Source organism: Paroedura picta, chromosome 2 (assembly GCF_049243985.1).
Source record: "Paroedura picta isolate Pp20150507F chromosome 2, Ppicta_v3.0, whole genome shotgun sequence".
Lineage (NCBI taxonomy): Eukaryota > Metazoa > Chordata > Lepidosauria > Squamata > Gekkonidae > Paroedura > Paroedura picta.
Window position 1 is genome coordinate 135,585,885 of NC_135370.1, and position 17,921 is coordinate 135,603,805.

General features: G+C 37.3%; 1 protein-coding gene across 1 annotated transcript in view; it reads right to left on the bottom strand.

Moving 5' to 3' along the window:
- RYR3 (ryanodine receptor 3) overlaps positions 1-17,921 on the bottom strand; it is a 367,896-nt gene that overhangs the window by 85,236 nt on the left and 264,739 nt on the right. The window contains exons 70-73 of the mRNA XM_077322945.1: positions 7,330-7,344; positions 2,680-2,850; positions 1,132-1,191; positions 823-954 (exon numbers count right to left, since the gene is read on the bottom strand). Coding sequence (XP_077179060.1) covers positions 823-954; positions 1,132-1,191; positions 2,680-2,850; positions 7,330-7,344 — 378 coding nt within the window. The remainder of the gene's footprint in view (positions 1-822; positions 955-1,131; positions 1,192-2,679; positions 2,851-7,329; positions 7,345-17,921) is intronic.

Genomic DNA, 17,921 nt, shown 5'->3' on the forward strand with positions numbered 1-17,921 from the left:
CCGATGCTGCTGTGGTGGCAGAGGTCAAAAGAAGATGCTTATAGGCCACCACTCCCGACCTTTCAGCTTGCAGCAACTGACAACAATAAATATGTTGCAACAGGTTAAAAAATATAACAAAATACATAAAAGCCCGCAATTCCCAAATCCCACAACAAACTACCTCCCTGCCTCTTCCAATTTGCCTAGTCTCTAGGGATGGGAGATGCTGGGCATACCTAGGTAACTCAAACTCAGAAGTGGAGAGGATTTCATACCAAAAGACTTTAACTCTAAAACGATTCAGATTTTGCACAAGCATGGATTTCATTTATGTTTGAGGCACAAAAACCCAGGAAGATGTGTTAGCACAATACAATATTCTCAACCGCTATCCACAAGAGGCAGTCCATGGTAGGTAACAAGCTAATAATTTTACAAATTGTTGATTCCCCCCCCCTAAAATGTATTTGTATGTATGTAGCTTTCAGTGTTCACAAAACCCCTCATTTGAGCAGAGACATCCTTCTACTTTTAGTGAAGAGCTTTCTCCTAGGTAATGCATTCCATGAACTAATGAGCCATATATTCATACAGTGTGTGTTACTGTTGTACATTACATCTGTAATCCTTGATTCAGATTTGTGTAAATCCAGTAATAGCTCAACTGCATTCACCTCACCTTTCCCCATCTCACTAAAAGATTATAAGCAACTGTGGAGAGGGTGCTTGAATGTTCCCCCACTGTCTTAACTACAAATTTCAATTTGTTAGATTTAATGTGGGCTGGAAACAAAAATGAATTAAACATGTTCTCCTTTTAAGACACATATTGCATTTCACCTGTTCCAAGTGAAAGACGGCTGCAGAGATCCTTTGCACACGTTCCACAGTTTTCTCTGGATCGGCAGGCTCCTCAGTTTTCAAGACATCTTTATAGAGATTCAATTGCCATTTCACTGCAGGATCATCTGACTAAAGAAAAGAATATTTGTCCTTATAGCAAGCTACCTCCAAACACTCCAAATATTAAGTACTTGGAAGAATATTGCAGACTTTATTTAAACCTAAAAGGGTATAAACACAAGAAAGAACTAATTCCTCTCTAAAGTTTTAAATAATTCTTTTAGCATATAACTTTTTCAACATTACCTTTTCCTGCAAATGTAAGTTACTGCGTAAGTGTTCTTTGATCTCTTCTTCTGTATCTTTCTGTGGGGAAAAATACTTCTCAATTAATCCGTGCCATAAATTGAACTAAGATGCTAACAATATCTATGTTGCACATAACCCTCCAAATTAAGTCACAAAATGGTGAATTGTGGCACCTTCAAGTTTACTAGATTTACTGATATGATTTTGTGGGTTATAATCCATTTCATTCAGTAGAACCATTTATATAGCTGGAGAAAGTGTCAGAGAAAGAAAAGGAATGAATGAAAATGGATTAAGGGGCCATGAACTACAGGTATTTGTGGTATTTCCTTGCAAAATTCATAACTACATACGGTAAACACAGTGATTGTTGAGAAATAATACCTGATAACCCAGGCAAGTTAGTTGATGAGGTTTTTTTGTACCCCACTTTTTACTACTTGAAGGAGTCTCAAAGGAGGTTACCCTTAATCTCCCCACAACTAACACACAGTGAGGTAGGTGAGGCTGAAAGAGCTCTGAGAGAAACTGAGTGGCTCAAAGTCATTCAGCAATTTCTTGTTAGGAGCTTCCTGGGATTTCTTTGTTGAAGATTGCTGACTTTCAGGGCAGCAAGAGTGTGTCATGGCAGATCGGAATGTTCTCTATCTCTATCTTTCTGTACATATTTGCTTCTTTTCTGAATAAAAACTATTCTTTAAGCAGACTATTGTACTTTGTCTGCATATTCAAACTCTGCCAACAGGAAATGGGGAAGGGCAGAATTTGGGTGCAGGAGGGAGCTCAGCAGGGATGTGATGGTATCAAGTTCCAAAGTTGCCATTTTCTCTAGCAAAACAGGTCTTTAAAATATGGAAATCACTTGTAATTCTAGGAAGATCTAGTGGCAACTCTACCTATGATGCCAGTAGAAAGGAATAGTTAACGTTAACTGAAATTATTATATTCTGTAATAGCTTTTCCTGACCTGGATAGCCGCAGCTAGCAAGATCTCATCAGAGCTTAGGCTAGCTTGATCATCAGGCATGCCTGATCTCATCAGATTGTGAAAGCTAAGCAGAATTGGCCCTAGTTAGTATTTAGATGGGAAACCACCAAAGATACCAATGGAAACAGGCAACAGCAAGCTACCTTCAAACATATCTTGCCTTGAAAACCCTATTGGGTTATGATGTCGGATGCAACTCGATAGTAATTTCCACTTCCACATTTGCCTTCATGGAAATTGTGACACTACATATAAAAATCAACTTTTGCAGAAAATCTTCTGACCATCTCCAGGCTTTTACAGCATCCAGAGCACACAACGCAATCAGTAGTCTAAAGCAGTCATTCTCAATCCTAGGGTTACACCAGAGCCCCAGAGGGATTGGTATGGATACACACACACTATGGATTGGATCATTTCACCAAGCAAGGATACTTCCCTACCCTAGTGGAAGGTTGTTGAAGTGGAAGGGAGTAATAGGCTCCAACCCTACATGTATAACAATATTTGAAAACCGAAAACCCAGGGCTTTTAAAAAGAGTAAAATATTGACTTACACAGCTATATCTCAGCTTAGCAAGAGAAATCAGCTCTTGATCTCCAGGGGTACACATATTCAATCCAATTGGAAGCATTTTCTTAAGTGCAGCTACAATCAGTGATGTCTGAATTGAGTATAAATCACCTCTACGCTTTGATTTCTTTCGTTCTTGGTCATGACCTCCAGACTACAATTGGAAGACACATATGAAACACATTGTCTTCTTACTTGATTCAAAACATACCACAATAGATTTTTTAATTAATCAAATATAGGCCTTTATGTTATTTTTTAAAAATATTTTGAATAGATAAGCTTGTTGAACCGAATAATTTCTGTGGAAGATATATTTTAGAAATACTTTAATCAGTCACTTGTACACAAACAATTTATGAGTTCTAGGACCTACACATTCTGGATAAACATATAAGCACATACAAATAACATCTGAAACAAATAGGTATGACAATACATTTGGTTAGAAGATGTAAATTAGTGCTTCTGGTGTCTGAGTACTAATTGTATCTGCATTGCTGCATCTTTTGAAAGTCTGATATCTAAAAAGTATCAATTCAACAAAACCATACACTAGAAAACTAGTTTGCATTTGTTCCAATGTTGATAAAGAAATCTTGTGAAGGTATCAGACTATACTATCAGCAGCTTTAGCCACCCAAAGTATGAGCCCTAGGAAAGAGACAGCAAACAAGTTGCACATCAACATAAAATCTGTCCTATTCCACTTTAAATAGACAATGTACAATTTTATTTCAAAATAAAACTTTTTATTTAAGGCAGCAAATCAAAGCTCTGAGCAACAGCAACATTTCTCATTGGTAACATCACACTATGAACAAAGTCACACTAAACAGCCACAAAAATGTCCCATTTCTGAATTGCATGTATGAAAAAGACACCCACTGACCCTGTGAGAAGATACACATACACATGAATTCAGGATTGGGTCCACAGCATGTAATCATTACATATAGCAAATGCTTGCTAATAACCCTCCACCTCTTTTTAGCTCTGCAAATGAAATTTTAATGCCCAGAGCAAGTATTTATACTGTACAAGCTTGGCATACTGGTACAGTAAGACATACTAATATGGATCATTTGTCAACAATTACCACAAAATTTCCTTTCTGATAAGAGGAGAAAATTCAAATAGTGTGCAAACATGCGGTAAATTGTTGCAAAGCTCTCTTATTAATGGAAACTATCAAAGCATCTAGCCATTCCTACATGTTTTTCAGTTTGAAGTAAACAAAAACATGATGTGGTGGTATACTTAAATGTCTAAGAACTGCAAAGGAGTAATTTGCCTCAAAGCTTTGCTTCTGGAAATGCCTTAGAAAAAGTTTTCTACAGCAGCAATGAGTTAATGGCTCTATATTTATAATGACATTAATTTGTACTCTACTTTGATAGCAGACAAACAAATGCCACAATGTATTACGAAGACCCAGTGGCGTCACTAGTCTCTTAATCAGGGGAGGTAACTGATTTTACAGAAGAGGTAAAGTCACATACAGTTTTTCTTTTTTCTGTTCCTTGGAAGACAACTTTCCCCATATTCACTTCAGTTTTACTGGACAAAAGTATTAAAATAAATGGAAAATACATTTAAAAATGACAATATACTCCTTTCTGTCTCTGCCACCAAATGTTAGCCTTCGTAAATTACCAGTACAAAAACTTTGTTTACTCAATATTATAGTGCATCTACATATACCAATATCCTGAGTAATGTCTTGAGTAACAACAGTAATGTCTTCTGTACACTATCTAGTATCCATTTAAGGTTTGAGTTTGGGGTTTTTTTCTTGGGGGGGGGAGGGTTAGGTGGGGGAGTGTAGATTAGCCTCTGTTTATCATTTCTACTACCTATATAGAAATAACATCACTAAAATCAGCCACTTTACAAGAAAACTGTGGATCAGCAAATATTACACAGTTTTTTTAAAAAGGGGTCCAAATGAGAACTAGGAAATTGCAGGCTAATTAGAGTTTATCCTAGACAAATTAGTAGAAACTCTAATTTGACAGAATTATTAGGCATATAGAAGAACAAAGCTTGCTGAGGGGAAATCAGCATGGCTTCCTCTTCAGCAGTCTTTTGGAGTTCTTTGAGAAAGTGGATGTGGATGAACTCTGTAATGAGCTAAGGGGGGAATGAAAATGTTCAAGAAATGGAGGGAAAGACATAGCTCTAAAGAAGAATATCTGAGGGTTGCTAGGCACTGTAGGTCAGCCATCAGAGAAGCCAAAGCTCTGAGTGAGATGAGGTTGACCATGGAAGATCACTACAACAATAAAGGCTTCTTTAGATATGTGAGGAGCAAACACAATGTAAAATAAGTGATAGACCCACTGTTGGGTGAAAATGAAGAAACTCTGAGAGATGACAAAGAGAAGGCAGAAAGTCTCAGTGTTTATTTTGCCTCATTTTTTTTTCCATGAAGAAAATAACAGGTTTATCTAGAGAATATAGGAGGCAAGGCATACTTGGCTGCTGGTTGACATGGACAGAGAGGCTGTTGAGAGGCACCTGGCTGCATTGGGATGACTACCAATTCCTTCAGACCAAGTGGTGTGTATCTGAGAGTGCTCAAAGAACTTTTAGAGAGCTTGCAGGGCCTTTGTCAATCAAGATTGCTTGTAGGACAGGACATGTGCCAATGGAGGGCAAGTGAACTCAGTCTTTGAAAAAGGAAGGAAGAATGATCCAAGAAGATATAGATCACTTAATCTGAACTCTGTGCCAGGAAAGATCCTTCATATTTTAAAGGGGGTATTCTGTGAGAACTGAAGAATAACTTGGTGATACAGGGAAGTCAGCATGGATTTGTCTTCAACAAGTCCTGCCAGACCAACCTTATGTCCTTCTTTGATCATGTGATGAATTTACTGAATTGTGGTAACAACTATGACATTGTTTGTTTGACAGGGTTTCCCCATGGTGTTCTGATGGGTAAACTGGAGGACTGTGGACAGGATTGTAGAGTAGTTAGGTGGACAGTGAACTGATTAGAAGACCACATCCAAAGATTAGATGTCAATGGCATTTCATCTAATAGGAAGGAGGTATTGAGGAGGGTGCCACAGGACTTGCTTCTGGGTCCAGTACTTTTCAATATTTTCATAAATGATAATGATGAGAGGTGGAGAAAGAGAGACTACTAATAACATTTGCAAACACCAAATAGAGAAGAGTAGTGATAACCCCAGAAGATTATAGAAATCCACAATGGAAAAGTAGGTGGATGTGAATAAGATGCAATTCAATCAGAATAGGTTCAGAGTTCTATATCTGGGTAACAAAAATGAGAAGCACACATTCTAGATGAGGTACATACTTCTGGGTGGCAGTCTGTGTAAACAAGAGTTTGGAGTCTCCACCTCCTATTTAATACCATATGCTGGCAAGAGTTTGGAGTCCCCACCTCCTACTTAATACCATATGCTGGCAAGCAACCCTAATGGAAATGCTGGGTAGCTAATCCCAACATATAGAATTGTATACAGAGGCAACTGTCTATGGTTTCTAGCCCTGTAGTAGGCTAAATCTGTATCTCCTCCTCATCTCTTCCACATGTAGAGGCACCCATGTTTTCCTAAAGTTCTGGGTAGCTGTAGTAACACATGGCTCATAATGTGGCTTGAAGCTAATGGATACTTTCTCCTTATTTGATGTAAACTGCCATGTGATCAGTGTAATCCTAACAAGAGTTATACCCTTCTAACATCATGTATTTCGCTGCGTTAAGAAAGGTGCGCATCTGTGCTAGATGTATTTCTAATTGTTTCCATTAAATTAGTGAACATCTTTCTTTCTACCTTCCAATGCAGAGTGAATGGTTAAGGTATCTTAAAATTGGGAGGCAGGGGAAAGCATTATATAATACCACCACTGCATTTGAAATTGTGCAGATACTGGAAGAGAGATTGCATCAGCAATTATGAAGTGTTGTGTGGTTGCCATGGCTTGCTTGTGTGATGTTAAAATCATCTGTACATTTGCAGCCATAGAAACACAGCCATACAATCTCACCGCCTTGTCTTTTAACTCCTTTGCCTTAAACGATTTTTCCCATTTGAATTATTTCTGTGATTGAACCTCTAATTTCATTTCAAGGATGGGAATTTTAAATAGTACAAAAGCGTACACAGACATTTACTACAACTAGTAGTTTTAGTATTTTGATTGTGGGGAATGAGGGCAGCAAAGAGGATAAAGTAGTTTCTTGAGAAGAGTTGGCTACCTTTGTAGACAAGCATGATGACAGTTTGTTTCTAGAGTCAAATGTTAAAAAATGACAGCATGTTCATGAGTCTGTTGAATTAACCATTTCTAAGAAGCCAGTTTTTTCCCATTTAAAATATAAAATTAACATGGCAACAGAGGCAGAACGGAGGCCTGGTCAGACTAATTTTTCTTCTAAATAAAATCAGTTCCCAGACCTATATGGAAGAAGTGTGCTGAAGCGTAAAAACAGATGATTGGATAAAATCTGCTTTGCTTTCCAATAGGATTCATACACTGGGCAGGACATGTACCTTCCCTTTGTGACGCCACTGCTGTGATCAATGGAAAGAATGCTGAGAGCCTGGTCATCTCTAACACTAAAACATACAGACACATCATGCACTTTGACCTGTACCTTTACTTGCATGGCCTGTATGAAAGAAAAAAATACAAGGGAAAAAAGTAAGTAAAGTTGATGATAGGATGGATATTGTACAAATTCATTAGAAACACTGTCCGTCTCAGTAAACTAAAATAGCCTGCATTTATTATCAACCAGTAAAATGATGCCCAAACGTATAACAATGTGCTTCCTTAACAAATTAATGGTTTACGTATTAGATTAGTTTCTAGGAATATTATATTTATTGAGAGCTGTGTAAAGAAAGTTAAAACATTACCACTGTTTAAAATACTCTTTCCGCTATTTGGCAAGACTATCCCAACATAAATTACATCATTTTATTTACCACCTTTATATTTGTTTAGTAACATTAATAATATCAAACATCATGTGACCTTAAAGCTAATGAATGTTTAACAGCATACACTTACCAATTTTTAAAAGCCTTATATCTGTCAATAAACAACATTCACAAGAAATGTGACACACAGGTGTTTTGCTTTAGACATGAGAAACTTGTATTAAAAGAAAATTTTGTGCAGACTACAGAAATTAGTCTGCAGGTATTTCTAAGTGAGTCTCTCTGTCCTGTTCACACTTTGGAAATTAAGGGCTGAGGTCTTAAATCTATTTTTTTTCTCCAGCAGTATATTTTAAATTTAAGGACCACTGTTTAATTAATTTCATAAGGTGCTTAATTATGACTGGATTATGCTCTTACTCTTTGCCCTACAAATACTATTCAACGTTAAGCAGAAAAAATATTCATAGCTACTGTAACTAATATAATAACTCAAACCTTTATGTAGTAAAGATGGTCATCTGAAAACAAGAATGACACAATATTGGTTTAATCTGATTTCACTGGTATTAAATTACATCAGTATTTTTGGAAAATGATTTTTTAAAACAACTGTTTTTGTGAGGAGGACTAAATCAACACCATGAAACAGAAAGATAGTCCTGCTGAATATGAATTTTGATATATATATATATATATATATATATTGGGTTTCTTGTGAGATGTTTCCAGAATTAGGAACAAGCTAATGATCAAGTCAGAAAAACTATATATTGATTTACATGGAATTGGTTGTTAACTATCTCACTTGGTATTGACCACATAATATGTTAAAACATCAATATTTGAGAACATAAGACATTCATTGATATTTTTAAACTGATGTCTTATATTATGCCATTTCTTTAATTTGAGTTATTATATACTACAATAGGCAATCTACCTCATGAATTAACTAGATGTGCTTCAAGTACTACATAATTTGCTTATTCCTGCTTTAGTATATACACAGGTGAATCAGATCTCACTGTTAAGAATTTTGAGAATTGGGTGTCCTTTACCATTCCGGAAGGACCAAACAGCCTTCAAATCAATCATGCTCTAAAACCTTACTGAATGAACAAATAATGCTTAGAAAAAAAATAGAAAAATACACACATTTTTAACAGCAGCGACCCTAAACATGTTGACTGCATACTTCACAGTGGGATTTACTTCAGAGTACAGGAACTGCCTGAAAGCATTTTACCTCCCTAGAATACTAATCCTATTTACCTAGGGATAAACACAAAGAATACAGTGTCTGAGCAAAAATGCAGAGGATCAGGCTGCCCACCCCTTTTACCACAGTGCTTTCAAATCTGGATTTCTTTTGGGAAGTCACTAGTTCTCACAACTGAAAGATAGTACTATGTCCTTGAATTTAAAAAACAATGACGATCCAACAGAATTTGTAAAAAAATGCTTATGCACTAGAAAAATATACTAATTCATACAATATAATTTAAGGAGGGGTGTAAAGTCAAGCACTTGTGAAAATAATCTAAAGCTGAATATTTTATATTCAAACAAATTGTTAACAATTATTATGAAGTAGGTTTGTGCCGGTTATCAAAACCAAACACTTAAATCTGATTCTGTAACTATGATCTTTTCTAAATAATCCCCTCCCAAAAGTAGCATGGCATTTCCCAATGCCAGATCCTTGATCCAGCACAACACAGTGCAATCCAACCAAGTCACTGAGTAAATATGAATAGGATTGCAGCCTTAGCTGTGCCTACAATCCTGGATTTAAACCACTTATACCATTACATGCAAATCAATACTGCCACCATTCTTGGTATCATTAATCATCTATCTAGGAAGCTAACAAAATATAATCACCAAGAATCAGGGCTTAAATCTATACTATAACCCATTATAATTTTAAAATGTTCAGAATGTAAACTTGGATTTCTTTATTCTTTATTACTATATCAACAAGCTATTTAGTGTATACACTTAAGTGCGCACAGATACTTGAACACATATTTGCACATATAGGTTTTAGCACTTCTAGGTGTCAATTTGTATGAGGAAGTATTTCATCATTCATTAATTTTCAGTACAGTATACCAAGTATACTATACCAAAGAAGCCTAAATTCTGTAACAAAAAGTCAAATTCTGAATAATATCACCTACAAATTTGTGCTCCAATCTAGAAGAGTTGGCTCATATATGCCACTTTTCTCTACCAGAAGGAGTCCCAGAAATGGCTTACAGTCGCCTTCCCTTTCCTCTCTCCACAACAGACACCCTGTGAGGTGGGTGAAGCTAAGAGAGCCCTGATATTACTGCTCGGTCAGAACAGCTTTATCAGTGCCACGGCGAGCCCAAGGTCACCCAGCTGCCTGCATGTGGGGAGGAGCCAGGAATCAAACCCAGGTCATCAGATTAGAAGTTGGCGCTCCTAAACACTGCATCAAGCTGGCTATCAGGAGAGGTCCTTGCATGTAAGCTGCCTTCCATACATGTGGCCAATGTAGATGTACATCCTCATCCTCTTTGAGATGCTAATTCATGAACAACTGAACAGGGAGGATACATAATTTGACTGAAATGTGTCTCCATCTGGAGCTAGAGGTTGCTAGATGCGTTTGTCTACGCCAGCTAGAGGCTTTATCAGCTTTTATAAAATGAAGCCCAGGATTCTTTTGCAATTGGATTCTATGATTATTGCTTTTTTCTGTATTTCTTGCTATGTGAAACATACATAGTACTGAGTTTGCATTCTGGCTGACAGCATTTCTATCCTCTGTACTTAGCTTGTTTCTCAGCTATTTCACCTTAGTTAAGGGAACGGAAGGCTATTGTAAGATCCATGAAGAAGTATGTACATATCTGGTTTGCTCCCATAAAGCAGGGGTAGTCAACCTGTGGTCCTCCAGATGTTCATGGACTACAATTCCCATGAGCCCCTGCCAGCAAACTCATGGGAATTGTAGTCCAATAACATCTGGAGGACCATAGGTTGGCTACCCCTGCATTAAGTAGTAGTTTGGCCTACATTCCTTTGACTAAGGTGAAACAGGTGAAATCACCTTATGGAACAAAACTAACCTATATGCAGGAACCTGATAGCTATTGCATCATATATATTCATATGTGTGTGTGTGAACCATAAGAAAAAATATTTACACTTGCTTTGCCTCTTTATGAAAGCACATACACTAAGTTAAAAAAATATCAGATTAATGGAGCAGGTTGCATTTTTTGAGTAACCTATTTAAGAATTGATAAAAATATGTTATTTCAGTACAAACCTTATCTATCTAAAACTAAATATTCACTAACTTACCATTGCCCTCCGAGCAATCTGCTGCCATATTATCAGAGAAGAAAATTTTTTAAAAACTTGCTCAGTTTAACAAAGATTAATAAAATGGAACTGCATGTTTTAAAATGGCATTCAACCTCATCAGCTTTTGTGCTGAGATCAAATGTCTCCTACAACAACACACATGTAATAGAAGACACGTTATTATCTTCTGCATACAATAGCATAGCTGATATATCCTAGTACAACATATAATTATACACATACGCACACACACATATAGAGATCTGCTATTCCATACAGACATGTACAATTTTATCCTGTCATCTTTAATCAGTGAATGCACAGATAAAAATTTGAGTAGCGAAAGAATGATAATTCTTTGAGAATCATTACTTTCTGAGTGTCAGAATTAAATGCTCAGAGTATATTTAGTTTATGCTGTCTGGAGGAATGACGTTCTCTTTTGTTCTGCCTTCTTGGTTTAAAAAAAATACTTGAAAAGTTGGGCTAGGGATTTCCCTGTTTTATTAGGACCCAAGGAGATTTTTTCTAAGCACACTTACTGACTAGTTTGGGACTTAGGTTACCACTTGCTCTCAGCAGGCATTTTCTAGCACCATTCAACAAGGTTTAAGTTTAAAAAAATCTTTATATAAAGAGTATTGCCTTACTAGTTAATACCAGTTATCCCATTGTGATTTGTAATAGTATTGCAGTGAATGCTGGTTGAAAATGTCTTCATTTAGATTAATGATCTTAAATAGATGGCAGATGGTTTATCATATAGGTGTTAATTGATGATTAGAATGATTAGAATGAAGTAAACCATTTATTGTTCTCCAGTTTAAAACTTATTTTGCTTAATATAAAGAGGCTGATTTTTTAAAAGAAAAAGCCATAAATGAGACATTACTAAATACTTATGAATCTAATTTAAAATAAAATATTTTAAGGAAATTGCAAAAATTGTAAAATATACTTTACCTTATGAGCACCTGTCCTTAGAAAATAATACTGATATTACTGATGTATAACAACAACAACAACAACAACAACAACAACAACGGTTGGTTCTTATATGCCACTTTTCTCTACCAGAAGGAGTCTCAAAGTGGCTTACAATTGCCTTCCCTTTCTTCTCCCCACAACAGACACCCTGTGAGGTAGGTGAGTCTGAGGGAGCCCTGGTGTCACTGCTTGGTCAGAACAGCTTTATCAGTGCTGTGGCGAACCCAAGGTCACCCAGCCAGCTGCATGCCAAGGAACGGGGAATCAAACCTGTCTTGCTAGATGAGAAGTCCGTGCTCCTAACCACCACAGCAAGTTGGCTCAACAGGATCAAAATAAAGATTTTCCAAGATGACAGAACTTAACTGCATTACATATCACGCATTTTGAACATGTACCTTTCTCCTTTAAAGTAAGAAGGTAATCTTTTCCATGCTATCATAGATACTTGAAGGAACCATCATCATCATGGGCTATATAAAATGGAAAAAAATCCCTCCAGATACAAGCAGAGATTCCTTAAGGAATTTCTCCTTGTAGCTTCTAATCCATACTACTTCCTCTTTCTCTCCTCCTGGCAGCTTCCATATCCTTTCTCATTTCCCTACTTCACCAACCAACCCTTCTTTTATTTGTTCTCCCAATCTTCAGTTTTATTATTTACTTAATTTATGCCCCACCTTTTCCCTTAATGGGAATTAAAAGTCACTTACATCAGTCTCTTCCATTTTATCTTCACAACAACTCTGTAGGGTTGATTAGGCTGAAAGAGAGTGACTTGCCAAAAGTCACTCAGAAAGCTTTCACAGCAAACTGGGGATCTGAACCTCTAATCACTACATCACACTGATGCCCACACCTAGCAGAATTGCCCTGAGAAAGAGGGGCTACATAATACTAGAGTTTACAAGAAGACACAAAGACATTTTTATTGGCAAAAGCTAGAATAAGGTGACCAGATTTTAACATTGGTAAAGCGGGACACCATTGACCGGGGGGGGGGGGTTCTTGATTAAAAATTTGGTCTATATGGAGCAACAAAAATTTTCATAGAATGCACAGAATGCAAAAATAGCATTGTAATATATATATATATATCGGTGCTTGCACAGGGGATACCTTTATATATATATAAAGGTATCCCCTGTGCAAGCACCGAGTCATGTCTGACCCTTGGGGTGATGCCCTCCAGCATTTTCATGGCAGACTTAATACAGGGTGGCCTTGCCAGTGCCTTCCCCAGTCATTACCATTTACCCCCCAGGAAGCAAGCTGGGTACTCATTTTATCGACCTCGGAAGGATGGAAGGCTGAGTCATCCTTGAGCCGGCTGCTGGGATTGAACTCCCAACCTCATGGGCAGATAGCTTCAGACAGCATGTCGCTGCCTTACCACTCTGTGCCACAAGAGGCTCATATATATATAAATTTCAATATAAGTACAATTTGCCAGGTGCCCCCAGATGTCCCTCCAAAAGTGGGACAATCTGGTCACCTTAAGCTTGAATAGAAAATTCAAAGGCAGTCAGTAAATAAATAAAATAAATGTAAATAAAAAATCACTTCTGTGAACCCCCTTCCCAAAAAAGTATAAACAGAAAAGCAGTCCCTATATGTCAATGTATAAACAGTATAAGTGGTCAGAGAAACTCTCCCTGGAAAGAGTTTTCTACAGTTGCAAAAATTGTTATCAAGTTGCTTAGGTGAGTTTTATGATAGTCACTGCCAGGCACAGCTACATTACACAGCTGTGTAGAGGCTACACTGGAGCCTGTTCAGTTGTGGCTTCAAGTCATCTGGTAGCTACCATCGCACCTAAGTGACCTGCACAAATTGCAGGGAAGCAAATTGCCCTGTAGTTATTCCTAGGCTTGAAAATGGTCCTTTCTATGTCTTTTACATACAGAATCCAAGGTTTCAAGACTGACAATATGGCTACAGTTGCCTAGCAATCCCAACAATGGCCACTGATTCTCAGAGGGCATTCGTTTCTTAAATGCTGCCTCAATTATGGGGGAGATTTAACTCCCCAATCCATTTGTAACTTTTTAAAAAATTTCAGGTTTTTCTGCAAAGCAGAAGCTTTTCTCAGGTTTGTAGAAAAATCTGGGTCAGCTGTTTATGTCTGGATTTTTAATACACAAATGGGCCCATGTTGAGAATTATATATATTGATGTTGTATATTCTGCTTGACCTTTGACAAGCAATTGGACAAATTCATTTTTTCTTTTTCTGTACTATCATACAAAAGAAAACATTGGCAATACTGTGATTTGAAAAACAGGACTGTTTCTGCACCGGAGGATTCACACCAGGCTGCAGGCTGGAGTTTGAGCTGGGGCAGGTTGCCCCACCTTTTCCTGCTCCCACACAGGGGAGCATCTGGCCCCGTGCACCTCATTCACCTTAGATTTGTGTTCCTGCACAGGAGCTGGGGCAGCGGTATTCCCAGTGTAGAAACAGTCCAGAAAAATATGAGAATTTCTTTTGCATCCTTATCACAAAGACCTCATCATGAGGTAAAACTAATTTGTGCTTATAGTCTGATGATTCTTATGGAATGATTCTTATGGAATCATTTGAAGTCTTGGGAATAAGAATGGAAACATATGTATACCAAAAAGAGGCTCACAGTGCATGGTCTTTATAATGTAGATGTCTAGGGAACATATCAACAAACCTGGTACTGGTGCATATTTATAGAACCTGTCTATTACTGTCACCACCACCCCGCTGTTATTGGAGTTACCCAACAGCTAGTTGCCTGAAATGGGAGAAAATGCTGTCATTTACATCTCAAGTACTAGAGCACAGATCTGTGACAAAAAAAAAAACATGTTTAAGTTCTAATACCAGACTTTTAAGTTAAAAGAAGAACAAGATAAGCATGGTTGAGCAAGCATGTTTAGAAGAAGAAGAAAAAATGATTACAAAAATATCATTTTGTTGACTAAAGAAGGTTTGAAACTTACAAAGGATTGCTTACTGCTTAGCTTGCCCATGATGTTGGGTATGTAATTGGCAAACAAGATTGTTGGGAAGTTTTAAAAATTCTAAGTTTGTTCACAAACTGTCAGTTAGACAGCTAAGTTGAAGTTGAAGTTACAGCAAGGGGAAAAGCAAATTAAGTAAATACCTAGAAGATAAGTGGACAAGAATGTTATGGTTTACATACAGATGTTTAGCTGTCAAAGTACCCTTCTAGGATTCATACAGTTAAAAGTACAGATTTCTGTCCATTTATCCTTTTGCACAGGGATTGATTGACTTGTTTGCCTGATGTCTGCCTACATTTGATGACGTATATAACAATGGAAGATGAACAAGTGAATGGAACCTGTGGTAGTACAGCTGGTATTGTTTAACTGAAGGCTAGTGAATGTATGTTTTTTTTAAAATGATTAATACTTGCATTTCTGCTTACTTTGAATCAACATGTAATGTTAGCCTGCACCAAATGTAACTGGATTTATTTTTGTTTTATAGAATGCTAGGCTGAAGGCATAAATGCTTGGGTGAGTGTGGCTGGGTATGATTGTGGCCAGTAGAAGGTCATTTGAAGACAAGCCATGTCTATTCCATCGTTAGCAGCAAACACAAGCTACAAAAGCACAAGATATTTTTTTCCTGTTTTCAGGGAACACAAAAAGACATTGTCCTATTACACATGTTTTCCATTCATTTTCAGCGTACATATCCATGGGGGGGGGGGGTCCCTGGCATGCATTCTCCTCCCTTTAGAGCTCACCTCAACTTTTTGGTTTCCCCCCACATTATCTGAGAGTACTTTTGTGGCAAGTTTTATCCTTGGATATATATAATTTATTTTAGGAAGTTATATCTGGTGTAGCAGTTAAGATTGGAGGCTAGAGAGCCAGGTTTGATTCCCCACTGCTCCACATGTAGCCAGATGGGTGACCTTAGGCTAGTCACTGTCCTGTTAGAGCAGTTCTTATAGAGTAATCCTGTCAGAGCTCTCTCGCCTGTCTCACAGGGTGTCTGTTGTGGGGAGAGGGAGGAAAGGCAATTGTAAGCATCTTTGAGACTCCTTTGAATAGTGAAAAGCAGGGTATAAAAACCAACTCTTCTAAAATACAATAATATTTCTTTTTAGGTACATTTATATTCAACATTTTGTGTTTCAAAATCCATAACTAATATGTTTTGCCTCTATATTATTGATTTCATCTTTAGTATAAATTTGGTATATTTTTGCCATCTCTACCTACTCAGTGTAACTTTTAACAATAATATATGTGTACAGAAAGAAAATTGGTTATATATCTCAAAATAACAAGGTAGAGGATATTTCTGTTGAGCATCCATTTCTTTATATATTTATAGTTAAGGTGTTGCATTTAAAACTCATTCTTGTTCTGTGTATACCTTTCAATACATTTGTATACATTTTGACTACTCGTTTTAAATTTATTGCCTGCTTGCATAATACGCACTTCACCTTTCATCAAATTTCATGATTGATTTACTTCTGAAATAAACTGTTAATTTTGCCATTATTGCATATTCAGCAAGTTTATTTTCCCATTCTTCTAGGAAGGACCAGATATCTACTTTCCATTTTGTTGTGTACATAATTCTAGCAGTTGTATTTGAATATCTTTTCCAGAATTTGGGGTAATTTATTAGGCAGTATATCTAATAACATATCCTTAGCTTCCATAGTGTATTTACTGCACAGCTCCAATACGGCACTTGTGAGCCACATCATGGGTAACATCTCCACCCCACTTAGGGGATCTTTGTTATTCCTTCTTATACAGACAGAAACAAATACACCAGGTTTCAAAAAAGAAAAAAAATCAGAGGAAAAAGAAGCTCAAATCTGAAGCCTCACAACTTGACTGCTATGAAAATCTGAGGTAGGCTGTGCATGTTTGTATCTGGCTTCCCTATCTCAACCTTTCTAACCTGGTATCTTCACTATTATGTTAGGTAATCTTTGACCAAGCTACTGAATATGCCCCCAGATCAGCCTTGCCAAGTCTCCAAAATCATCCAACTGTGTGGCCCATTGTGAGGAGAGGAAGGGTAGGTAATTGTATACACATCATGTGGGGCCTGAGACACAAAGGAGTATGAAATCAGCAAAAAGGGGCAGATTCTCCTCCTCTGCATGTTGAGATTCTCCGATTCAACTTGTATTTGCTGCACCTCAGGCCAGCCTAGATGTGTATGGAGGTGTGCCTCTGTATGCTTGAGTGGAATACAGTGAGGTGTTTTTTTTAATGTTCTTGGTGTGAGCTTACTGAATATTGCTTCTGTGTTAAAGGATTTAACACCTGGCTTTCTTTCCCTCCCTTCTTCACCTGTGGGAAAAAGCTCTGCTGCATCATGTAAGAAAAATGGAAGCCACTGCAGCTCTAACCTGTACTGTTATGATGTGTTAATTTGGCAGATTCCGTTAAGTATCCTCAATGTCAAATTTTGGACTACCTGAAGTTGTCAAATTGCCTTCAAAGACAGCTCCACATAAAGCACCTTGCAGTAGTCCAATCAGGATGTTATTAAAGTAGATATGATTGAGTCAGATAGGCTTTCTTCAGAAATGGTCACACTTGGCAAACCAGCCTGAGCAGTTTGACGGCACTTCTAACCAACCTCTGAATAAGTAAAGCATTAAAATGTTTCCTCAAAAGTATGCACAAAGACTGCATAGCTTCCCAGCAGAGAGACTAAAACTCCATTCAGAAAAAGCTGTACATTTATTTCTATATCAGTCTTTTTATGCAAGCTACGTAACCCTGACACTACAGATGATGGTACTGAATGCTTTGGGGAGGTACAGGAGAATCAAAAGGGCTATAGTCCCTCAATCAGTAGACCAAGACAGACCATCCAACAAGGTGATCAGGGTGGTCTACTTCCCATAACTTGGTTAGAATCCACATTAAAAGGATACCAGGTAATTAGTTTAATCTATGAATACATGGAATTGTATAGCTACCATTT